The following is a 26,473-nucleotide window of genomic DNA, read 5'->3' as shown; positions in this document are numbered from 1 at the left end:
CTCGAGGCCAGTCGTCGGGTTATGCTGCGCAGTGTTTCTCTGTGGTTTGTTCAGTCGGCGTCCTCTCGCGATGTCCACACCAGGTCCGGCGTAGTTTCCGGCATTTATACTTCCCGTTCCTTGGATCGTGGTCGGGATTGTAGGCAAGGCTAGACTGACATACTCTGTATGGGCGGTATTGTAGTCCAGGAAGATTCCTTCCTTATAGGAGCCACGGCCATATCCGACGGGCGAAGGAGGGATCGCGGATTAATGTTTGGCCTGTAATAGACAAAAGGGCATTGCATGATCAGGTTACGGGTCTTCCTCAATGTCATCTGGGTCGTTATGTGATGGATAGTCAGATGCCCCATGACACACCCCTCCACCAGACTTTTCCTGATTTGGGAAACCAGGAACCCGGGACAGAAAGTCTGCATTACCATTCACTGTGCCTTTCTGATGTCGAAACTCAAAACGAAAAGGCAGGAGGGAAAGAAACCAACGGAGTACCCAAGTGTTGTTCCCATTAAGAGTCATCCATAGCAAAGGGGCATGGTCATGACCAAACCCACGCACTCCGCAGGACACACCCTCGACCCCCGCTTCACAACAGGAAACTCCATCACCTTCAGCCACACCACCGAACTCCCATGGACTGACCATCGATGCGTCCACTTCACCTTCAAAACACCCACCATCCACAGACACCAGCACCTGCTCCCTCGAAGAAACTGGACCAGAATCACCGTTGACCAGCTAACCTCATCACTCAGCAACTCCACCCCAACCACCGCGGAAAACGACCCCAACACCGCAGCCCGAACCCTGCCCAGATGGATCTCCGACAGCGCCAACACCATAGCCCCCCTTAACAAAAACAACAGCACCCACGCCAAGAAAGCTAGATGGTTTACCATCGAACTTCGAGACCCCAGACGCACTTGCCGCCACCGCCTCAAAAAGGCCTGGAGGAACACCAAATCCACAGAAGCCCACAACAACTTCAGAGTTGCCACCAACACCCACCACCAACTCATCAGAAAAACGAGGAAAAAAGCGATTGAAGACAGAATCTCCACTCATGCACACAACAGCAAAGAACTCTTCAATATCAAGGAGTTCGCCCAACCCACCAGCAAGTCCACCGACATCCCTCCCTCACAAGACCTCTGCGACAAACTCAGCACCTTTTTCCACCACAAAATCAAGAGCATCTACAACAACTTCGACGAAGACAACCAACACACTGAACCCTCACCAACCACCCCCGATACCCTGAAGCCAGCGACCAACAACTGGTCAGCCCTCACCACCGAAGACACATGGAAGACGCTGAAGTCAATCCACCCTGGAGCCCCCACGGACCCCTGCCCCCACCACATTTTCAACAGAGTTGCCGAAACCATCGCACCCATGCTCTGCCACACCATCAACCGCTCCCTGGCAACCGCCTCATTCCCCGACGTCTGGAAACACGCCGAGATCAATCCCCTCCTGAAGAAACCCTCAGCGGACCCCACCGATCTCAAAACTTACAGACCCATCTCCCTGCTCCCGTTCCCAGCGAAAGTCCTCGAAAGCCATCAACAGCCAACTCGCCACATTCATGGAAGAGCACAACATCCACGACTCCTCCCTATCCGGCTTCAGAAAAAAACACAGTACGGAAACCGCCCTCCTCACTGCAACAGACAACATCCGCACCCTACTGGAAAAAGGAATCCCTGGTCAAGTGTCAGCTGACCAATTTCCTGACACGCTGCTTGCGGATTACGCAGAGACACGTTACTGCGTTTGGCTGTGGCTATCAAATCTTCATTTATTTATCTATAGACAACATAATATAGTTGTCCATCTTTGCAAATACACAGATTTATGATTTTCGAATCTTTGTCTATATAGCACTTAGTGTCATGCTGGACTTTGCACGCATCAATTTTGCTGAGCCTTGAAGAAGTCCCGTTGGGACGAAACACGCTGCGTCGGCTATGAACTGTATGCTGTGCTTTTAAAAAAAGATCAGAAAACTTGAACAAAAGAATAAAGAAAATTATATCATCAAGAAACTAAAGTCTGTTGTGAATCTTTGGGAGACATTGTGTTACTGTTCATTTTTTCAGTTACTGACGTATACAATTGTCTGTTATATATAAACATAGCTGTGTGCTGAGCCACCCCTGCCTCTTGCATTTTTAAGGTCCCATTGTACCTTTCACTCAGGCCATCAGTTTGTGGGTGATATACCGTTGTTTTTATGTGGGATATATTCAACGGTTTACATACCTGTCGCATAAGGTGTGATACAAAGAGTGCCCTGTTCTGTTAGAATTTCTTTGGGAAAACCCACTCTAGAGAAGAATTCTACTAATTTCTCTGCTATGTTGGATATGGTAGGGGACCTTAGGGGAAAAGCATCGGGATATCTGGTCGCGTAGTCCACAATGACTAACGCATACTGGTTCCCTTTTTTTGACTTTGGAAGGGGACCTATAACATCCATACCCACTCAATCAAATGGGTTCCCTATAATAGGGAGGGGTTCTAAGGGGACCGCAGGGGGTTTATACGAGTTTTTCTTTTGACACACCTCGCATTCTTGACACTACTTGACTATGTGAGCAAAGATACCTGGTCAGAAGAAATGCTTCAGGATGTTCTGTCTAGTTTTCTCCTCTCCGCTATGCCCTGCTAGGAGGTGAGAATGGGCGAAGAAAAGAGTCTGATCCTGAAAACATTTTGGGACGAGCAGTTGAGGTGGGTCGCCTCTTTTCCCTACACGGTACAGAAGATCGTTCTGTATCTAAAAGCAGCGATAGGTTTGTAAAGGACTGTTTCTTTGCCTGTTCCCATGCGCATTGGGGGGTTGGGTCGTTGTATCGAGTGAACCTGAAGCTACGGTTGGATGACCATGGATTTTGAGTCAGTAGATTTAGAAAAGGTCCCATACCTCCTAGTACGTCTCTACACAGCGAGGTAAACTTGGGATTGTTGGCTCCTATAATGACTTCTTCTGGTAAGTTATTCATGACGCCTACTCTAAGCAGGGGAAGTGTAATGAGGACTTCCGCTAAATGGTAAACCTTTATATCCCCATGTACACATAGTATCGGCACTTTCGCGCCTGGTATAATCTGGGTCTTCTCAACTACAGAAGAGAGGCCGTTGACCTGGATAGTGGCTAGAAGGTTTTGGGTATCAAGTGCTGTGGACGTCGAAGGAGACGTATAGATTGTTTCAAAGTAGGCAGCGAATGTCTCTGCTATATCCTGCGGTTCGGCTATTTCCTCTCCCTCGGCCCCCCTCAGTCGGTGGACCCATTGTTGCGCCTGCTCCCTTCTCGCAAGCCAAGCTAATAATTTGCTTGTTCGCTCCTCATGCTCATATCTATATATATAGTGGTATATGGTATTTTGCCTGGACTTAGCTGCTTCTGTGAGAAGCTGGCTATAGTCTTAACTTTTTAGCATCTAGCATTTGTTTGAGTCATTCCACCTCACCCTTTCAAGGAGGAGGAGAGACTCCATCGTCCGGACCCTAATGGTGCGTTGTCTTTCTACCTTGACCGCACAAAAGATTTCTGGGTGGATGATCAACTCTTCATTGGCTATGTGGGTGCCAAGAAAGGTTGGGCTGCGCAAAAGGGTAACATCTCTCGATGGGTCGTCCTTTGTATAAAGGTTTGTTACGCTTTAGCTAAAAAGGAACCTCCGGTGGGCCTGCCAACTCATTCCACTAGAGTTAAGGCAGCAACCACTGCTCTTTCACGTGGAGTCCCACTCGTTGACATCTGCTAGGCGGCCATGTGGGCTTCTATGCACACGTTCCACAGACATTACTGCCTGGATAGTCAAGTCCGGAGGGACGGCTATTTTGCCCGTTATGTCCTCCAGGACTTTCTGGTGTGGACTTGGTTTGCAGTCCCTTTTCCGGGGTTGGTATTGTGGAGGTATCTATTCTAAGGTAAGGAATCTATAACTAATAGTCTCTTTCAGATGAACAAGTTACTTACCGTCGATAACAATGTATCTGTAAGTAGCATACATTAGTTGTAGATAGCTTACTGCCCCACCCTTCCTCCCCGCTCTGCAAACTGACTTCTAGGGATAGGGACTCCCTTGCAGGCCCCTAGTTTGGTGCACCAGTGGTCAGTGTCTTTCATGGCTCTGAGGTTCTGCCGTGGAAAGTCATGTCATGTAGGCACCGCCTCGTCATCCCGGCAACCACGACGCCGGCGACGGACGCAGAGTCATGTCAGAACTGACGTCGGCGCACAGGAGCGGCGACCAAGTAGGCACTGCATAGAGCTACTTGTAGTAGTCTGCAAGGCTGACTGCAATCACCGACGAGTCAGTTAGAATATTGCCAGCTAGCAATAGGTTCAGGCCGACGCCACCTGCCAATGCGCAGGGTTACTGCTGAAGAAAAATTCTCTGGATCCAGTCTGACGCCAGGGGGTAATTCTAAGGTAAGGAATCTATAACTAATATATGTTTCTTACAGATACATTGTTACCGAAGATAAGTAACTTGTTCTATAGGAACGAAGTAATAAAAATGGGAGTAATGTAGCCATATGTGCTACTGCCTAGTGAGTCCTCCCCTACCACAAACGCGTAGATTGCATAATAGTAGCACCCCAAACGTGCAGTCCTTGGATCACTACTGGACTGAACACTGAAAAATAACTGCTCTGGACCGATCAAAGAGAGACTGCTCTAAAGTCTGGACTACACCTGCTGCATCCGCAAAGAAGACTGTGCCTGATGTGCCAACTCATGGAACAGAGCTCCACTTGTGCCATGACTGAAGAAGTGGCTCTAAGGGCTACTTAGGTGCCCTCCTGTTAAATTACAAGACCACCAAAACCTAAGGAACCCAGCACTCCTCAAGGGACCAGCAGCAGAGGAATGCCTGACAACCACTGGATGCCCAAGTCCCTGCTGGGTGACTGTGTCTTTACCTTCCCAAGATGTCCGTGGGACACGTGACTGAAGTCGAAGTTGATCCTGGTCCCCAGAAAGAAAATAATTTGCTTACCTGTAAGCAACCGCTAAACCTGCTGTAACTGGGAACCCTGTTGACCAGTATAAACTATGGACTCCTCTGCTGCATCATGGGAGATAGTCTTGAGGCTGGAGATGACCCTTAAAGGTCGTGGACACCTGGGTGGCCAGTGGAAAATGCACTGCTTCTTTTCTGTGTCTTCAGCATCTTAGCATCCTGCACCCCCATCATCAGGACTTCTTCTTGGATGGACCGCATTAAAGGAGAAAATGACACTAAGACCTCGAAGACTGCTGGAAACTACAGGTAACTGTCTCAGTGGACCCAAATGATCCCAGTTACTTGCCCCCGCTCATTGTGGCCCCATCCCAACTGGAGTAGCCGAACAGCCAATTGGCTAAGAGAAGCTGAACATATAATGATTTATTGCATTTTTTAAATGAAATGTACTTACCTTTGAAATCTCATATCTCTGGTTTTCCTCAATAGAGTTGTCATTTTGATGTCTAATTTAAGATAAAAATACTCTTTTTATAAATTGATCTGTCTATACCAGTTGTTGGGCATCACTTTTTACATGTGCCCCGTTGTCACACCCATCTCAAGAACTGTCACTACAAATATAACCGCCGCACGATGGGGAATGGTTCCACAGATGCTCCACCACCTACCTTTTTGAGGTGGACCGATTGACACTTCCTAGTTAAACTAATACACCAAACACCAAGGTTATTAGCCTTTTGGGTGCCCTTGACACAAATTCCTCTCATCTTCCTTTTTGTTTAGAATGCTTACAACCTGCTCACTAATCATGATATAGCCTGAAAATCACAAAGAGTAAGTCCCTACATACAGAATTGGGTCGTCGGCTTGATAAGCCAAAGGCATAACTTTTATTTGAAAGGGTTCGCACTCACCAAACAGTTGTTTGGTAACCAGCTTCATCATAGAGGTTCCCGGTACTCCGGTACCGGAGATGTGCTGCAGCACTTAAATACAAGGGAGCTCGATTACAGGAGTGAGGGACAGTGAGGTAGGGGATCACCAAGGAAAGGTTAGCGATTTTTAAATTGCCTGCACAGTACTCTCAACCATAAAGAAACCTTACTGGAATTACTGGAGTGAGTATAACTTTACAAGGGACTGACATGTGGCCAAAGAGTGCCAATTGGGGTTTGTCTCAATGCAGTTAAGGAAAAGAACATAGGCCCTGGGTACCTGGTTGGCAGTAACTCAGGTCACACTCAGTCAAAGTACATCCACAATTTGGCAAAATGTGGGGCAATCATGCAGAAAGAGGGCACTTTCTTACAGTGGTTCACCTACGTTTGGGGGTGCGGACAGGATATGTGTATGTATGCATGCCTCGCTCTTGAAAAGGGGATAGTACCTAAAGAGTGGAAGCACGCCATCGTAAAACCATTGCTGAAAAAACCTCAACTAGACCCCATGGTCATGGCAAACTATCGCTCAATTTCATTACAGCCCTTCTTGGGAAAGGTAGCAGAGAAACACGTGAATAGTGCGATCTCACAGTTTCTGGAAGAGCACTGTCTTTTACATCAGACCCAGATGGGTTTTCGGCCAGAGCATAATACGGAGTCGGCTCTACTCATCGTCACCGAAAAACTAAAGAGCATATTAGATCAGGGAAGGACCGCTGCTATTGTGTTATTAGATCTAAGCGCGGCATTTGACACGGTAGACCACAAAATCCTTGTCAATAGACTCGAAAACATTGGAATCAAAGGCACAGCCAACCAATGGGTGGCCTCGTTTTTGAGCAACAGGTCCTTTCAGTGCATGGATGCCAGCATTGTGTCACACCCCTTTCGGCTCCATGGGTAGTGCCTCAGGATTCCTCCCTGAGCCCGACTCTCTTTAATGTATATTTGAGCCCACTAGCCCACATAGTCCAGGAGTATGAACTCTCCATTGTGTCATGTGCCGATGACACTCAATTAGTTGTTTCTATAGCCGATTCCCTGAACTCCGACCATAAACAAGTTACCCTGTGTCTGGAGAGGATATGACCATGGATGGCGGACTGCAGCCTGAAGCTGAATGGGGATAAAACTGAGCTTATGATCCTGGGTGGCAATTCTAACCCTCGGTTAGAGATTCCCTAGCCAGCCACCCAACCTCTAAATACGCCATAAAAAATCTGGGTATGTGGCTCGATCAGAATCTAACGATTGATACTCAAGCCAAAGAACTGGCGGGTACATGCCTCGGCATCCTTCGGATGCTAAGGAAAATCCTTGGCCTACTCCCAGAGAAATCGAGAAGGACTGTGGTACAAGCCCTAGTTGTATCAGGACTCGATTATGGAAACTCACTATACCTCGGATCACCCAAATAGGTTACCAATAGGCAACAGGTTGTACAATATGCGGCAGCGAGACTGCTTTTCAATATACCTAGGAATCAGTCAGCTAGAGCATCCCTTAGAGCTACACTGCCTTCCTGTCCACAATAGGATCAAATTTATGTTCCTTTGCCTGGCACATAGAACCATGTATGGTAGAGGTTCAATCATGTTGCGAACCCTGATCTCCCACTACGCACCTCGCCGCTATCTTAGATCAGGGTCGAATTTTTTGATGAACACCACCAGAATTAAGAGGTCAAGGTGGGGTGGAAGATCTTTTTCACATCTGGCACCCAAACTCTGGAACAGCATGGACCCAGAGCTACGATCAATCTAAAACGAACAGGCTTTTAAGAAGAAACTTAACACTTGGCTGTTCCCTTAACTCTTGTTCCAGGTAGCTTCCCTTACCTGTTATAGCGCTAGCCATGCGCTCTATAAATCCCTAAACCCAAACCCACAAGGAAAACCAAGCCTGATACAATGGAGACTACCATCCTGTGCAGCATAGGTATATGAATGCTTGCACTCAATGTTCCCATTGCGTCACAGTAAACCCCCCTATCCACTACATTCAGTAAGTGTACTCTTTATACATATCTACTACCCAGTGGTAGCAGAGGACGCCTGTTATGGGAATTTGAATGGACATTTTATATGTGTACAGTAGGTAGGCAGTCCACCCACCGGGTTACAAGTAAAAATTCCTTTGCCCCGGACAAGATATCATGGTACCCATAGCACTCAATCTGACATAGATTTTTGAGACCACGCAGGAGCCTCCGCCATGAACGTAGATTGACTTTTGGTGACCGCGAAGATAAACACCCAGCTCTGTCTTGGGTGGACCCTGAATAGGGCTAGTATGGATGTTGAGCTCACTGAGGCCAGAAACACAAAGTGATCCAGAAATGCACAATGGGGAGCAATACAGCTCCACAAAGCTGAGCAAAAGATTGTTGGACAGAGCTGTCGAACACTATTAAGTACTGAAGGATACACGCTTGCGATAACGTACTGCAATTCCAGCTAAGTATTACATTGGCTTCTTGTCCATGCTCAAATGACCTTCCACAACCCTCTCCCTGAGCCACAGAGGAATTCAATGGGATGACCACATTAAACAGAAACATCTTGGGACATTCCATGCACATGCACCCAAAATATACTCCTGTTGCATGATCACTTTGAAGCTTGAATTGATGAGGATGCTTTGCAGTATCAAGTGCCCACCCTACAGATAAAATTCAAAGGGCTTCTTTCTCTTAATCCTCCACAAACCAGCAGATCTAACTAAAACATTGCTTGTGTGGGCCACCTGATATTTAAATTTGTTGCACGACTGCTTAGTTAAGAGCCATTATTACACCGTGAAGAGTAAGACTAGTTTTAATCCCTTGCAAATGCTGACTTTCCAGCTCCTATGAGGCTCTGTATTATCCCAGTGCATTTAGTATTCTGTAACATCCTCAAGATATAGGAGGTACACTCAGATGCATTTGTTTCTGTTAGATAGGGGCAGCAGGACTGATTGGGCAGTACCTGCTGGTGCTCCAAATCCCTGCACTTTCCAGAGTAGTCCCTGTTAAGGCCTCGTTTCTCTCTTGAAATATCAGACCATTAATTATTGCAAGTTTGCAGGTCTGCAACTGCCACCAGCAGGAAGAAGAACTTTGATGAGGTGTGTTACACATGAACATTGGTGAAAATATCTAATGGTATTACGTCTGCAAGCCTGATAGTTGTATAGGGTATTATCGTCTCATGGTGCATGGTTTGAAAGCATACTTGTTAATTATTACCTCAGTAGTTCCCAATGAACACATACAGAAATCATTTTTCTAGATGTTAATGTTGACAAATATTTTAAAGCCCTTCCAAACGATTTAGGTGTAGCATGGCTAGCTACTCCATGTAATCATTCACCATTTCAGTTCCTGGGCTTTTATTCGAAAAATCAGTGCTACTGGGTATGTTAGTTTAATTAGTTGATTGAAAGCAAACAGTTATGAATATTATGCATTTTCTATTCTGGGTGTTCCCCTGCTTGAGTTACATGTGCCCGTCAACAAATCAAAAGTGAATTTGCGTGATTAATAGGCCACCCTTTTAGTTTATATTCTGTTTTTGCAATGAGTGAGTATATATTCACTGTATTTAATCGAAATGCTAACTGCTTTATTTTACATTAGTTTGTTATGGATTTCTAAGAGTTTCTAGAAGGTTGACAGCTATGTCTCATTTAATGGTTTTCAAAAGAGCACAGTCTTGCAAAATGAAAATAAATGTGTTTTTCCTCTTATTCACACTTTTAGTAAACATTGCTGCTGCTATTTTATTTGTCTTCATTGTGGTTACATCACATATCGTGTGCACTAGACTAGGAGTTTGATTTTAAAATCTTTAAAATGCATATACCTTTGTGTAGTAATCATTAAGATAAATACATGTTCTGGCCACTCGCATGGCTTCTAAAAGCAGCTATGTTGGTCTTTTGTTTTTTTCCACACTTGAAGCAGTGCAACATCCGTGCTTCCACTCCTCATGCAGGAAATAAAGGCATATTTTGAAATTGGCCCAAATATTTCACCTACTCATAGTTGTCAGATCAAGGATTAGAAATGGATAATTTACAATACACAAAGTACTGAGGTGGCCACTCTTTGTTCACTCGGATTATGCACCTTTCAAAAAACACTTTTAGATCCTTTTCATTGAGAATAATTCAGCCAATGCTTTTCTGAATTGCTTGATATTAATTGACGCTGTCCATTTCATTGCAGGTTGTTCAAGATGTGATCATATCAGTCAATGTACAGTGCATGAAATGTGCCCATATCATTTGAAACTAACTTTCTTTTGTTTGTTACAGGAAAGGATGTTTTTGAGGCCTTCTACAAAAAGGATTTAGCAAAACGACTCTTGGTTGGGAAAAGTGCATCTGTAGATGCTGAAAAATCTATGCTTTCCAAGCTTAAACACGGTATGTATACTTTTTCAGTGTTTTTGCAATGGTAGTTCTTTGCATGTGTTAACCTTCAATTCTAGATTAGGGTTTTTTGCCTTGTGAACCATAGGTATGCTTTTATTCTCATCCTAGATCTATACTAACAAAATGTATGTTACCTCAGCAGATGTCCTGCACCATTTCTTATGTTTTTTTGTTAGTGTAATATTTGGCACTGTCAAAGCAAGAAACCACATTAAAGCCATTCATTTATTAAGTCAGCAAATGCCTGTACACATGTTCAATATGGTCACACGTGGGAGAACAATATTAGGCACTTGGATTTCGGCACTACCCTCTGTCCAGAATCTCCTAGTGCTAAAAAGAATAGACTTCAATATCTAAAAAGCTGGCAGTCAATTCAATGTATTGATTGATTTAGACCTCTACTGAGGTCAAAAATAAGAATATCAACCGACTTACATTGATAATTTATGTACTGGCAATAAATACAATTGATACGAAAACAATGGTAAAAAAGATTTTTAAAAATTTAGATTATTACAAACTCATTTGGGGAGAATAAATAAGAGCAATCAGATCATTCACATTATTCACTTTATGCTACTTCAAGATTTTTGTTGAATGTAAAATTGTTCTAACCAACTTCAAAGGTTTTGTGCTTTTAAAAAAGCTCTTACAGTATCTTTGTCCGCGTAGAGCATATTATATGCCCACCTAATTGTATTGGCCAGGGCAATTGTTTAAGCACTAGTCAGTGACAATTCTAATTGAAGAGCCTGGCCTTCAGTGGCCTGACTAGTGTTAGTCATTTCCATAAAGGTTTTCCAAACATTTGTGCATGAAATGCCATTTTTTATCGTAAAATTTTCAAAGGCATATATGTCAGGGTAGGCGCAATCTTTGTTCAGTGTATTTCCAAAAGAGCTTGAAAATGCCTCTTTACTGAGTAAATATAAAAATTCTTTAAAGCGTTTATGTGGGCTGTGGCTTTTGATTCTAAGTGGCGTGGATGAGAGTCATTTTGTAGTGTCTGTGAAAATATTCTCCCTATATATACATACTCCTTTACCATCCCTACTGATTGACCTCCTAGTTTCCAATTAAAGTGGATGTGATTCTTCTTTCCCCTGAAAGGGACCACTTTTGTCTTTGAAATATTTACTTTCAAGAAGTTTTTTTCAGTTTAAATGAAAAGAGCATCTAAATCCCGATGTAAACCGATCGGTGTTATGTCAAATATTACAATATCGCCTGCAAACATTAAGGCGTGGATTTCGTGAGAAGCTATTGTAGGTTGAAAATTCTTTATACCTACTATATTCCCCGGTAAATCACTTACATTCACGGAAAAGAGTAAAGGGGCTAAGAACAGCCTTGCTTAAGGCTGTTCGACGTAGGAATCCTATGAGTTAAGACCTTTTCTGCCCCCATCTGCATTCTACACCACGTTGCTGTGTATAAGACCACAATTAATCACAATAAAGCGTCCGGGATCCCCATTTTCACTAATTTCTTCCGTAGGCAGGGTCTATTGACCTTGTCAAAAGCTTTTGAAAAGTCTACGAACAAACTATAAATTATCTGTGATTTTGTTATAACATATTTGTCGATTAATGATTGTAAGAGTCCGATGTTATCAATGACAGAGCGCTTTGGACGGAAGACTGCCTTGGCCATTGGAATCACTCCCCTTGTAAATGCCTAGTCCTTCAGAAGGTCCGTAATGCCTGCCGCAAAAATCTTCCAAGTTGCGCCCAGCAGAGCTATCTGTCTATAATTACTGGGAGAAAGTCTTGAGCCCTGCTTCAATATAGGAATAAAGATACTCCCAGTCCACGATTTTGAATTTGACCAATTTTGTAGATGTGGCAGAACAGTGGCTCCAAAAACTTGCTGCAGTGTTTAGGGTTACTTTTGAGGACAATAACTTGGATCTTATCTGGACCCATTGCTCCTGAGATTCTAGACCTCCTGATGTAAGATTTTATTTGTTCCTCCGTCAGGACACTTATCCCTTCATCTGCTACTCGGACCAATCGTCTATCTGCAAGGAGCTCTTTGGCATGATTCGGCTACGTTTGCTTTATAAAGCTTTAGCAGATATTTTCCCCAGTCATTTTGGGAGACCGCAGATGCCATAGGAGATTTTTGAGTTCCTGTTGCTTTTGATATAAGACTCCAAAACTGTTGCATATGTTTTTTAGAGACTGCCAACTGCAAATCAACCCAGTTTTTGTCCATAGTTTCTCTTTCTGATAGAATTCTTTTTCTTCCTTTTTTTCTATAAATTTGCAATTTCTTTTTTCCTGAGAACAGAGAAACTGATGAATTGCTGTCTGATTAAACTGTTTAACTGTCCTGAAATATCATCTGTGGGATTACTTAACTATCTTGACGGTTTTAGATTTATATCTTGAGCAGCCGAGTTCAGAACAGCTTGAACCACGCCAAAAGAGTCTGTTCAAAGTTTGAAACTGGATTGTTTTCCTTTTTGGATTGAAGCAGTGATCAAAACATTCAGCTTATTCAGACTGGTGGTGTTCCATATAACTTTACCCATCTTATGAGCTATAAGGGTATCTCCAAGCACTTGTGATTGGGACCAAGAGGAGGGAGAAAGGAGGTTCAGCTCAGTTTTCAATGTCAATATTGCATGATCGCTGCTTTGTGTAAAGTATACACTTCAGTGTTGTGATCTCTGAAATAAACCATAGCTATAAATGATGTAAACTAGAATAGACTGTCCAGTGACTCCTGTTCTTGTAAATTGTACAGGAACGTACCCTTCTATCCTACCATTCAAGATTACTGCATTAATACCACATACCAGTTGTAAAATCAATTTTTCTCGTTTATTGCCTATTATACACTCAGGAAAAACCGAGTTTGTTAGATGCCAATAATCATCTTAGAAGCTGTTACCAGACTGTTGGAAATTTTCGCATTAAAGTCTCCCAATAGAAGGATTTGCGGAATGATTTCTGAGCCTACGGTAGATTAGATTAAATTAAAGATATGGACCAACATTGTATTGTGTTCTAGGCCTGTGGAAACACAAATGTTAAAAAGGAGAAGTGTATCTGCACAGGTGAAACTCTCCTTCTGTATTTTTAGCTTAAGGCACTGAACGTTTTTGCTAGGTAAATGAAAAGTTTCGAAATCCCACTTGATTTTCTCGGATAACAAAATGGCTAGACCTCCCTTTGCATGACCTCAACTCACTCTGGCTGCTAGTATCTGGAAGACTAAATAGCTGTTTGATTAAACTCTTTTAAGGCCCAGGTCTCTTGAAGGAAGGTAATTGCTGGTGATGTTTCTAATAAATTAGATAATTTTATAGGTTCAAGCCCTGTCATATTCCAGGAGACAATGTTAATAGTGTTGCTAAAAAGAAAGTTTAAATCATCTTCCCTGTTTATCACCGTTTAAGGAACTCTCTGTCCAGGACCAACGGCTTTTGCTTGATGAATGCTCGGACTGAGATTGTCTATTATTCTAGATTGTCCTGTCTCCTTGAGGAGGTTATTTTGGGGTTAACTCCGATAACATTGAATCCTTTTTTATGTAGCGTTTCACTTTCTTATCACACTATCAATGTTACCACATTAGACCAAAATTCCACTCTTGCTTTTGCCACATTAGATTTATTTGAAAAGGAGACTAGTTTTATTTTTGGAGATGAAAAAGATTCAAGAGTGGTGAGGGTCTGTAGAAGGTTCAAGATCCGTCTGCAATTTAAGGGATCATTGTCGCAAAAGGTCCGAAATCTCGAATGTGCAAAAAATGTTGTGGTGATTTTGGTTTCTACTAGTAAATCTGTAGTATTTGGAACTGAGGATGTTCGTTGGATGGTTGAATAATTAGCATTTGAGAAATTTTGTCTTATGACATTTTCAGCATGTGGATTCAGATGTTGGGATGAATTCTGCCCAGAAGATCTTTGTGATGATCCTTTGTCCTGGATAGTGTTTTGTTTTGAGGCTTTTCCACTTTTTTATGTTTCTTTTCCTCCTTGTTGATCGTTTTCCAGAGGATCTAATTGTGGAAACTTTATTTTCTTGAGTTTCAATCTGGGGAATCTTAGTTTCTTTTTGTTTCCTTTCTTTAATTTTACCTACTTCCTTTCTATTTATATTGCAAGTTTGCGCTGCTCTTGTACTACTTTGAAACCTTGGGAATCTGTCTCCCTCCCTTATTTCTCTGTGTTGGGGTTTATCCCCCAACTCTCCATTATGTTCTAATTTACTGATTTGTTTATATTCTTGAGTAACCAGGAATTATAAGATTTGGGTTACAGTTTCCATTGAATGAACAGAGATTAATGTATTAGTTTCCATCAGTAAGAGAATCGATTTGAGCACTCTCTGTAGTGAAAGAAGCGACTTGGAGAGAATGTCGTGATGGGTTATTGGCCGTGGAGATAAGAGTACAGGGAAATCTGGTGAATGAGATAGGTTATCTTTTGAGCCTTGAGAATGACTAGGAGTAGTATTTAGTAACTGTAGGGGTTCCTTCGGATCCTTGGCCACAGCTAAATGTGGCAGCTGACTTAGACTTATGTCCGGTAGTGTAAAGTCCGCATTTGCAATATCTTTTATAGGGGCTTGTAATAAAGACAGTTGCTGATCTGCTATAGTTGAAAGATTTAGTTCTTCCTTGCCATCTTGTTTTGGTGCATCTGACTTCCTGTTTATATTCATTCTCTCTTTTTGTTTTTCTGTTTCATCCTACTTGAAGCCTAGATTTATTTTTACAGGCTCTGATTTTGCTGAGGAGAACTCTGTAATGGAAGCTGTCCCTGCAAGGGCGCTTAAAATCGCCGGTGATATTTTAGTCTTTCGCAATGTTTGAGCAGTTCCTATTCTTTTCATGTACACTGTGCAATTTCTCCGCTTTTTCAAAACCATTGGGGACACTTTTTGATAGAATTCGAAATTTAACAGCTTTAAAGAGTAGGTACTTTTGGTGCGAAGTGCACCAGTGGTCCCCAGTTGAAGTCACCTACTTACTCCAAGGCACCCAACGGAAATGATTAAGCCGATTACCCTAGGTGGCATCACATTACTAGCCGGTTGACTCAGAAATTAACATCTCTGGAACAGGCATAGATATAGTACCAATCTCTTTGTGATGTTACAGCATGTGCCAGAATATTATTATTATTATTCTGAGTTTTATATAGCGCCTGGTTACCAATAGGCATCCCAGCGCTTACCAGTACATAACACTGCTACAAGAATGCAGGGATTACACGAGAAACAGAACAGTTTTTAAAAGTTTACGAAACCGAAGAAGACTAGCTTCCGAGCGCAATTGTAGGGGGCAATGAATTCCACAAAGAGGCCACATTTATTGAAAACCTTCTGCCACCGGTTCTTGCCTTTTTCACCCTGCCAACCTGAAGGAGATGTTGATGGTCAGAGCGGAGAGAACGAGGGGCCTTGTAAGGCTGGACCATCTCCTCCATAATAGGTGGACCTACCCCATGCAGAACTTTGTGGGCGATGCAAAGTGACTTGAATTTCACCCTGTCCCTCACTGGGAGCCAGTGCAGTGCCCTCAACGCCGGGCGAGCAGATTGACGCCTAGGGAGACCCGTCAGAAGCCTAGCAGCCGCGTTCTGCACTTGCTGCAGTTTATTCAGGGTAGATTCGGGTTCACCCAGGAAAAGCGCATTGCTGAAATCCAGCCGCGAAATGATAAGTCCCTGGATGAGAAGCCTTCGAGTGGCCACTGGGAGCAGAGGCAGAATCTTCTGGGCTGAGCGGAGCAGGCCAAAGCACACGCCAGCAGTCTTTTTGGCATGGGTTTTAAAAGATAGGTCCTGCTCCAGCCATACCCCCAGGCTCTTGATCTCCAGCTTGGGGGGGGGTACCGGTCCCAGACAGTCTGGCCAGCTGCTGGGGGACAGAGATGGAGAAGAGTTCCCCAGCAGCATCAATTCCGTCTTAGAGCCATTTAACTTTAGGGCTGAGCTGCACATCCACGTGTAGATCTTTTCAAGACACGTGTGCAGCCGGTCGGGATGGTGCGCCGACTGGGAGAGGCCTACCACCAGCTGAGTATCATCAGCATAACGGATGATTTTAATACCCAGCGGCAGTACCACACTCTCCAGGGGGGCCATGTAAACGTTAAATAAGGTAGGGCTCAATGAAGAGCCCTGTGGCACACCACACTGGAGAGGGGATGAAGATGATTTTTCCTGGCCTTCCCATACCTCAAATGAGCGACCTTCCAGGAAGGAAGCAAACCATTTGAGGGCCAGACCCGTGATCCCCACCCCCGACAGCCGTTGGAGAAGCACCTGATGGTCCACGGTGTCAAAAGCAGCGCTGAGATCCAGGAGGATCACTGCCACTGAACCCCCCGAAGAGAAACAATTGGCATCGAAATTCACTCAAAGCATGCAGGTCCGATCAGCTGGGATGCAGTCAGTCTAGTTGTTGGACTACCACCACCATCAACATTAAACACCTACTGGAGTTTAAAATTTGGGGGCGAAAGGGCACAAAAGTATCACACCACGAAGCCCATAGACTGCTACCATCTGATGATTGCTGCTTTTGTAGACCAATATACATGGACGCCGGTGGAGTGGTGGCTACTTTTAACACTGGCATGATCGGGCCTTCTGAATACACCCCTGCAAGCCGCACCCAGCAATAGCCAGGCCGCTTCTGCGGGGGACTCTGGGTTCACGCTCACTATAGCCAGCTACGGCTGTGGCGCCCATGCCAGTTTGTTGTTTAGCCACAAAAGGAAAAAGGAGGGGCAGGACAGGGCGACAAGTTTCAAGATTTTTGTTGTTTGTTTGGCTGCCCGGAGCTAAGGTTGTTTACAAAGGCCGTGTTTTCCACCTCTTCTCTCAGTGCTCCAATGCTCCGTGGCGTGCTCCAACATGTGCTCTGCACCGGGGGAGGGAGACGGAGCAGGGCTCTCACTGTTCGAGCAGTTCGCACTACGGGGTAAACTGCGGGGAATTGGCGCTAACCGGTACTGTCAGTGTTGTCGGAAGTGTCCGGGGGAAAAAAGAGTGGCACTTTTGTCCGAAGCTTCCCCTCCACTGGCATGGGCTGGAGCTCACCCCACACCACAAGCCATTTCCTAAACTAGTCAGGCCGCCTCCGCATCCACGGGGCTCAACCTTGGTGCATTGGGCCTAAGCCACTGCTTGCCCCGAGGGCATCCCTGCGCTTTTGGGGGGCCCGAGCTAGCGGGGCTGAGCTGAACAAACTAGGTTGCTGCTCCGTGCTCCCGCTCCGCTCCTCTATACACCGCCCTCCGAGTCCCGCAATTAAGTCGGTGGTTTCAGGTGCTGGGCCGCAAAGGGGACATGGTGTGGGTGTCTTGCTTTTCCAGAAACATCCTCTCTGCAATCTATCCAGAGCACCGTTACCTGACAGACTAATGACCTATACCTAATTAAAGAACTCTGCGGGCGGGACCGGAGGGCCAGGTAGCTAGGAAGCAAGTCTTTAGGGCTGCCAAGTGCTATGCGGAGCTGTCACTGGACTGGGGTAAAGTCTGTGCAGCAACCGCAGAGTTGATGGCGTGGCTCCTCCCCCTGGGAACTCGCCAGCTCAGCAGCAGTATAAGCAAACAAGCATTGGAAATGCAATAGGTCTCGCATTGACATTAGTTTGAGTTATTGACATTGTAAATTACAATTTTTTTTCTTTTTTAAAACATAAATAAAATGCATTGTTATTTACAATGGCAATAGAAACTTGAAACAGATACCCTTGCTGTTTTTTAAGTTTTAAAGAGGAAACTGCTGGAGTCCTTGTTCTTGGCCAGTGGAGCAAACGCTGTGAGGGGCAATAAACCATGGACCAACCTGCAGTTCACATGCAGAGCCACCCGTGCGCCATGGAGAAGGAAACAGCGGGCGGCAGCCATGGAAAATTGAAGAGTTGGCTAGAAGAACAAATACACACCCAGGGCCAGGGCCGGCTTTAGCATCGTGTCTGTGAAATCCTGTGGAGCAAGAGCGAAAAAGTTGGCGCAGAACGAGGAAAAGCAAAGTACGCCCTACACACTACTCACTGTCGCAAACCCCTGTGGTGTCGCGGGAGGTTGCCGGGGCTCGTCCTCGAGTCCCCCTCGGTTCTCCGGCGACGGGTCGAGACTTCGTGGTTTTTCCCTGGCGTCTTCCAAGGATGGCTCCTCGTCGTCCCCGCGCCCACAGTCTTCCCCGGAGGCGCCTCAGGTTCCCCACTCGTCTGTCACTTTTTCCCAGTTCCGCGCATGGCCTTTCCTTCCTCCGGTTGGGCTGGGGGATGGCCGGCTTAGCTTGCAGCCGTCGCCCACGGAGGAATTGCTCTCCCCTCCGTGTTGCCCTACGGAGGTGAGTGCTGCCTTCGCCCGGGCTGTCTCCACAGCTGCGGGGATTTTGCGCATGGGCCACCTGGCTGCCCATTTCCCTGCGGATCATTTGCTGGAGGGTCTCCATCAGGGCTCTGGTGGACGGGAGCTTCTTCCCTTCGCGGCTTCTCTCCATAAATCTCTCTTGCGGGGCCTGGGGGCATCCTGCCACGGGGGACCTGGTGCCCCAGCCACTTCTGCACCGTCCTGCTCCGCATGATCCTGTCTGCCTTTCCTTCCACCCTTCTACCAGGGGCCCTCTTTTGCAGACTGCCTTGCCATCGGTGTTGTCTCCCCGTCACGGGAGGCCCGGTGGTTAGATTCCTGGGGGCGCAATATCTTCACTCCAGTGCTGCCTTGAGGGCGCTTAACACACTTTGTGTGTTGGCCAGAGCCACTTCTTGCTTGTGGGATTCGGCGGAGTCCCTTCTGTCTTCCGCTTCTCAGGAGGGTGCCTGTGCGGATCTGCGGCACCATGTGTTGGATGTCTGGGAGCTGGCGGTGCTTATTCTTCGCTCGGCTCTGGACGTTTCTGAGGTGCTTGGTCGCACCATGGCTTCTTTAGTGGCCCTCCGTCGCCATGCTTGGCTGAGGGATCTTCTTCCTCTTCCTCTCTCCCCCTCCCCCCCCCCCCTCCCCCACCACCACCACCCTGGAGGTTGGTCTGTGTTCTGGGAGGTGTTCTCCTGTTGTTTTCTGGGGCCGAGTAGCCCTGGTTGTGCGTTCTGTGTGGTCGGTGTGCCCTCAGGGTCTTTCCGTTGGCTGCTGGTCCGGCCCTTTTTTGACTTGTGGTTTTGGCTGTTGGTAAGCCCGTGTAGTTCCTGAGATTCTTTATTGGCTGATTGGTAAGCTTTCTGCAGACTTCTCTGCATGTCTTCTGTTTGTCCTCTGCTGCGGAAATCTTTTCCTAAGAGGTGTTCCCATGTTTCTTGGGACGTAACCTACGCTATGTGGGGTACTTGTAGCTATTACATAGCTCTGTCTTGTGCTGGGGCGGTATGGTCGCCCCTTTCGGGCTCCTTGCTCTCCATGGCGTCACGGTATGTCGCAAGTGCGAACTTCTTGCCGACTGTCTTGGGGCAGCTTGCGCTCAGTCTGCCCTTCTCCTTGTCGCTCATTCGCTAGGCCGGTTTTGCCTGCTGTCTGCGGCATCGTGTTGTGGTAGACCCGCACTTCTGTCCTGTGTTTCGGCATGGTGCTCCAGAGGGTCTGGCTTTCCTTGGCTTCTTTGTTCTGGTGGCCGGCTTGGGTCCGTCTTTCTTTTCTGCCGGGGTTTTTCCCCTCTTCCCCCCCCCCCCCTTCCCTTCTTTCATGGGTCAGTGTGTGTGTGTGTAATTAGGCCTTCTGTGTATTCTTTATTGGTTTTCTCCGCAGGTTTTCTGTTTGTCCTCTGCTGCGGAAATTTTTTCTTAATAGGTTTTCCCATCTTTTTTGGGACGTAACATACCCTATGTGGGGTACTTGTAGCTATTATATAGCTCTGTCATGTGCTGGGGAGGTGTGGTCGCCCTTCGGGCTCCTTGCTCTCCGTGGCGTCACGGTAAGTCGTAGGGGCGATTTTCTTGCCGGTTGTCTTGCAGCAGCTTGCGTTGCGCCAAGGTCCGTCCTTCTCCTTGTTCGCTATGGCGCTGGACCAGTCTGGCTTGTTGTCTGCGGCATCGTGTTGTGAGGGTTCCACACTTCTGTCCGGTGTTTCGGCTTGGTCCTCTGTCTGGTGGAGACTGGCTTTCCTTGACTTCTGTGTTCTGGGGGATGGTTTGGTCCGTCCTCTGTCTCTTTCTTTTCTGCCTGGTTCCACTTCTTTCGTGGGTCAGTGTGTGCGCATCGGGACCGGCCCCTCCTTTGGGGTGTGTCCTGCCCCTCCCTGGCCTCTGCCTTCGTCTGGCTTGTTCTGGGTGTGCTGTTCCCTGGTTTTGCCTGCCTTTTCTAATCCACCATTGTGGCCTTTGATGTATTCCTTTTGTCCCTGCCTCTGGTTTCACTGGGGCTTTGCACAACTGTGACTTTCTTCTTCCGTCTGCGCTTTTGGCGGTGGAGCCGTTCCTGCCTTGTCCGCTGCTTGCGGCTGAGGTGTGCTCAGCTATTTTCTGTCACTGTATGTGTTACTTACGGTGGGCCCTGCCTCCGGTTCTACCTCTTCTCCTTAGGGTTTAAGGTGGTCCTTGTGTTCCTTAAGGCTTTTCGGGGCGCTGTCTGCCTCTGCTGGTGTTGGGCGGTTCTCCCTTGGTTGGGCTTAGGATATCCTGGCCTTTTCCATTCGTATCCCTATGACATGTCGCCTACTTGCGCCCAGTGTCTCTCCTGGAGGGGAGGCTCTCTCGCAGGCCCTTCTCCCTTCTGGGTATGGCTAGGGTATCTATTCTACGTTAAAGAATCTGCGGCTAGTAGTCTCTATCAGATGTACAAGTTACTTACCTTCTGTAAGGATGTATCTGGTAGAGATGATTCTAGCCGCAGATTCCTTCACGACCCGCCCTTCCTCCCCGTTCTGCGAGGACCCTCTGCTTGGGTTTCTACAGTCGCCTCCCTATGGGTGGCTTGTCTTCTGTGTGTGTCCTCTTTGTTTTCTTCCGGTCAGGCATCCTTCCGGCTGGTTTCCCTCCAGTGTGAGGGCCTATTTTTGCTCTTTCCCTCTGTTGTTGGAGTTTCTGATCCCTTGCGGTCTTCTTCGTTGAGGATTCTTTTCCCTATACTTTGGCCTCCTACTCCTTTCAGGGGTTATGGCCATCCCTGGCAGTTGGTCTGGGGATAGATTGCTGTTGCTCCTCTGCTCCAGGCTGGTGACCCTTCACTCTGTGGTTGTGGTTGCAGACCCTCTCTCTCTTTCTGTCACGGTGCTTTCACATGCTTGTGCCTCCAGGATGCCTCTCGCCTTGGCTTGCACGGTGGTTCCACGGAGTGGGGCTTGCACTTTTCTCGCTATGGCTTCGCTGTTATGGTGCTTTAGTGCCGAGTGGTGTTATCGCCTTGGCTTGCAAAGTTGTTCCTCAGAGTGGCGCTCGGCTCTTTTACTGCTCAAGCTCGCTATTGTAGCCTTCTGGTGCCTTGGTGCCAACTGGTGCTGTTCCTCACCTTTTGTTTCTCTCTATTTTGTTTCTCTGTTTGTTTCGCGCACTGTTCCCATGCTCTCCTCAGTTTTGTTGTGATGGCTCCGCATTGTGGTGCAAAAAGTTCTCCGAAGCAAACTGACGTCAGCTCGCCGGGATGGAGCTTATGTGACCTTGCTGACGTCGCGCCCGCGTAGAACGTCTGGGCAGAGTCGCGTGTGAACTCCCCCCCGGCGCACAGAGATGCTGGGCAAGAAAGTTTTCTGGGTCCAGTCTCACGCCTGGGGATAATTCTACGTTAAGGAATCTGCGGCTAGAATGGTCTCTACCAGATACATCGTTACCGAAGGTAAGTAACTTGTACTACAGTAGTCAAAATGGTTCCGGGTAAGTCGACTTCATTATTCTAGTCACCATAGTCACTGTTCCTTAGTCATTCACATACAAGCCTTAACAGGAAATTTAAGTTCACTTTGAGCTTTTATTTTAGCATTTTCGATCTGATTGCGACTTCTAGCTGTAGATTCCTTAGGTTTGAATTCCCAGGCATCAGGCTTGATCCGTAAACATTTGCTAAGTAATACATCTTGTGGTTGTCGTCTGGTGGCTCCATTCGCCTACATGTCTGTTATGACGTCGCGGTTACCTATATAGGCGCCACTCAGGAGCGTGCACGTCAGTTTTTTCTTTTTCTGCCAGTTAAGCGCAATCCGGGAAAAGCTACCCCTCTGTCGCTTTTTGACAGGTTGTTTTCTCTACTTTTTGCCAAATTCCAAATTTTTTCCATCTTTGTGTGTGAGGGATGTCTTCGAGAAAGACACGTTTCAAGCCGTGTTTTGTCTGGCACCGCATGATGTCGGTCATCGACCCCCCACCTAGTCTGTCTCTGGTGTTTCGAGCGCGACCACGACTCAGTTGTGCTTGAACTGTCAGGCCATGGCTCTGGAGGCCTTAAGGGAGCGAGCGATGATGCTCCTCGTGGCCCGGCAGTCGACACCATCGAGTGAGACTCAACAGAGGTCCTGGTCGAAGAAGAGGAGGTTGTGGGATTTCTCCCAGAGCCCCAAGTCCTCTTCGTCCCACTCAAGGTCCTCGGGACACTCTGGGAAGACGCGAAAGAGGTGCAAGCGGACTTCATCTTCACCTCGGCTGTCGTCTTTCGAGAGAGGTAAGGAGCACCGACTCTAGGCACAGTTCTGCAGAGCCGGAGCCTGGGTCGACTTCCTCCCTTTCCAGGAGCCAGAGCAACCGCCGCTCAAGTAAAAGTTTTTGCAAGGCTATGCAAGGTGTATTTGAGTGGGCCAACCCTGCTAGTGAGCCCTTTGGCCCCTTGGGGTCGAAAGAGGCCCCATTGGATTCGACGCCATCTTCTCCAGGCACGGCGCTGTTGGGGTCTGGTGGATCTGATGCCAGTCGTGCCAACGCGACCACCTCCTGACGTCTTACCCGGGATGCCCACCAGCGGTGCCAGCACCATCCTCATACTAGATGACACGGAGTCGGAACAACATCGTACGACGCAGACTGAACCCAGGAATTCTATGTTGTCGCCTGAGCACTGTGAGGGTGTGCTAGGCTCAGGAGAGGAATGTTAGGGGTCTATGGACCCCCTAGAACACCAGGAAAACTCTGAAGGACTGGTATGGGGAACTTGTGGAAGCCAGTGGACCGTATACTTCTCCAGATACTGGCATGCTCTCTCCGCCTACAGTGGCTACAGAGGAGGGGGCATCCTATGCCATGGTGGTTAAAAGGGCAGCTGTAGTCCTTGGTCTAGAACTACCCTCAGTGCAGCTCAGGACTAATCTTCTGACCGAAGTACTTCAACCTGGGGCTTCCACTTTTGAACCCATTTTCCCCTTTAATGAGACACGTCATTCTAGGTGCACAAGGAGGCCCGGGCTGTGCTCTCCCAAGCAGTCAAGGAAGGGAGAAATGCAGCAAAATTCACCATTCGGTGTGGCCTAGAGCCGACCAATTTGCTAGGTAGATCGATTTCAATGACTGTGGCCTTAAGGCGCCACTCCTGGCTAAGGACAACTGGCTTCTCAAGCGATGTCAAGGCAAATCTGATTGAGACCATCTTTTTGGGGAAAAGGCAGATTCGGCCCTGGTTAAGTTCAAGGACTATCGAGCTAAGGCCAGATCCCTGGGCCTTTCCTCTACTCCTTGTGGCCAGTCTTCCTTAAGCTCCTTTCAACCCTATCCCAGCCACCGTCCTGCACAGACTTCGCAAGCCGTGCCGGGACATGGACGCGGTGCATTCCAATCCAGGAATGGAGGCTAGAAGTCGTCTGCCACACTGCCCCCAGCAGCCGCAGCCTCCAAGCACTCCCAGGCTCACTCTGCAAAGCCACACTACCCCAGTTGGTGGGAGAATTCATCTTCTCCTCCCCCACTGGAGATCCATAACATCGGACAAGTGGGTCTTGCAGATCGTCCAGGAGGGCTATTCTCTGCCTTTCCTTTCTTTTCCGCCTCCCATTCTGCCAAACCAGGAACGACTGACGGAGGATCATCTGAAATTGCTCCAAGAGGAAGTTACAGCTCTCTTGGCCAAGGTAGCTGTAGAAAGGGTCCCGGTTGCAGAAGTAGGCACTGGTTGTTATTCCCGCTACTTTCTGATTCCGGAGAAGAACAAAGGGTTGAGGCTCATTTTAGATCTTCGGACCTTCAATCTCTTCCTCAAGAAGGAGAAGTTCAAAAGGCTCACTCTGGCTCAGGTCTTGTCTGCCCTGGGCCAAGAAGACTAGATGGTAGCGTTGGACCTGCAGGATGTGTCTTTTCTCACTATCCTACCGGATCACAGGCATTACTTGCGGTTCAAGGTCGGCCGCAAGCACTTTCAGTTTACCGTGCTCCCCTTTGGCCTTACCAGTGCCCCTTGAATGTTCACCAAGGTGATGGTGGTCGCAGCTCATCTGCGCAGGTTAGGGGTGTCAGTCTTCTATTACCTCGACGACTGACTGTTAAAGGCATCCTCGCCCCAGGCTGTCGTCTCCCACCTTCAGACTATGGCTGACCAGCTGCATTCACTGGGGTTCTCTATAAACGTGCTGAATTTACAGCGGACTACTTCTCAGGCGCTCCCTTTCATCTGAGCTGTTCTGAACACAGTGCAGTTTCGGGCTCATCCTCCCGAGCAGCACGTCCAGGATATTCAGGCTACGATTCCGATGTTTCAGACTCCATCCTGGATTTCGGTGAGACTGATTCTAAGTCTGTTGGTCCTTATAGCCTCCTGCATCCTGTTGGTAACGCATGCCAGGTGGCGTATGCGGCATCTGCAGTGGGACCTGAAGTTCCAGTGGGCACAGCATTGGGGAAATCTCACCAACATGGTCCAGGTCTCGTAAGGACTGCGATAGATATGCAGTGGTGGTTGACGAACCATGATTAGGTCAACGGCAGACCCCTCTCTCTTCCCCAACCAGAGCGATCAGTAGTGACAGATGCGTCACTTCTGGAATGGGGCGTCCATCTGGAAGAGGTGGAGATCTAGGGTGTAGGAAACTGGCTCTGTATATACTATACCAAAGTGAGGTATAGTGTGCACAGAGTCCAGTGGAACCCCAAAGGTAGGCAGAGGTTAAGTTAGATAGCACCTCACTCTGTATTTGTGGTAGTGTGGTCGAGCAGTAAGGCAGTATCAGAGGACAGTGTTATGCATTTGTTCAACACACTGTCAGCAAATGAATTCACACACTCAAAGACTGAACTTCAGACCAATTGTTTTTGTATAAAAATATTCTTTTAGTTATTTTATTTCCTAGAACCAAGCAAGCCTGGCACAGGTAAGTTGATAAATACTGTGAAATGCTGTACATATACTTTGCAGTGAAAATTACAGGTAAGTTACTTTTATGTTAATTTTGAGATTACTTTTTCTACTCAATGTGATATGCCTAGATATCACACTGGGACATTTCCTAGAGATAAGGTAAATAAGATCGGTTTTGCGCAATTGTTATTTTTCAGGTTTCCATATAAATCCACACTTAGAAACATTTTCAGAGAAAAATAGTCAATGGATTCCTATGGAGAGAAATGAAGTTGATGGTTACCAGGTAAGTAATCGGTCTTTGGAGTTGAGCTTCTGGGTTCCCCCAGGGTCAAGGATGCGCTCTCGTTACACCTTCAGTGGCACTAGGGCGGTCGGGTGCAGAATGCTGAGGCCCAATGTTATCCAATGGGGGATAGGGGGCCTCTGGTTGGTGGCTGCTGGCAAGCAGGCCACTTGGTTGTGGGAGCAAAGCTCCTGGACTTTAGCTCAGGGCAAATGGGGAAACAAAGTAGCACCAAAGGTGCACCCTCAGCGGCATTAGGGCGGCCGGGAGCATGGTGCTGTTTTGACGTCGGGCACCCTGTTGGTTTCAATGGGGAACCTCTGGTTTGTAAAGGCACTGCAGGCTCGGGGACGAAGGTCTTCTGGGTGCGACCACCACTTCGAGAGTTAAGTTAGGGGTTGGTTAGGCTCTGTCGGTTTGGGAACACAAGGCTGTGGGGCGTCTGGTGCACGGGTGTCTTTTGGGGTTGGATCTTCTTACCAGCTCCTGGTCGCGGTTAGAGGGGCCTTCTGCATTTAGGCTGCATGTGTCTGCTGGAGGCTTGAGGCAGGTCAGGGGTCACTGGATCTCGGGTCAGGATCGCCGGGGTGACCTCGTGGTGTTTGCCCACTCGAGCTTGGGCCGTGGATGGCGGGTGCAGAGTGCGGCGGGTATTCCGGGGTTTT

General features: G+C 47.1%; 1 protein-coding gene across 1 annotated transcript in view; it reads left to right on the top strand.

Annotated features, from left to right (window-relative positions):
• The window catches only part of CUL4B (cullin 4B), a 761,875-nt gene that overhangs the window by 465,905 nt on the left and 269,497 nt on the right, over window positions 1–26,473 (top strand). The window contains exon 14 of the mRNA XM_085608106.1: window positions 10,229–10,339. Coding sequence (XP_085464232.1) covers window positions 10,229–10,339 — 111 coding nt within the window. The remainder of the gene's footprint in view (window positions 1–10,228; window positions 10,340–26,473) is intronic.

This window comes from Triturus cristatus, chromosome 5_2 (genome assembly GCF_964204655.1).
Source record: "Triturus cristatus chromosome 5_2, aTriCri1.1, whole genome shotgun sequence".
Taxonomy (NCBI): domain Eukaryota; kingdom Metazoa; phylum Chordata; class Amphibia; order Caudata; family Salamandridae; genus Triturus; species Triturus cristatus.
Note: the sequence above shows the minus strand (reverse complement) of the source record. Positions and strands in the feature narration are given on the sequence as shown.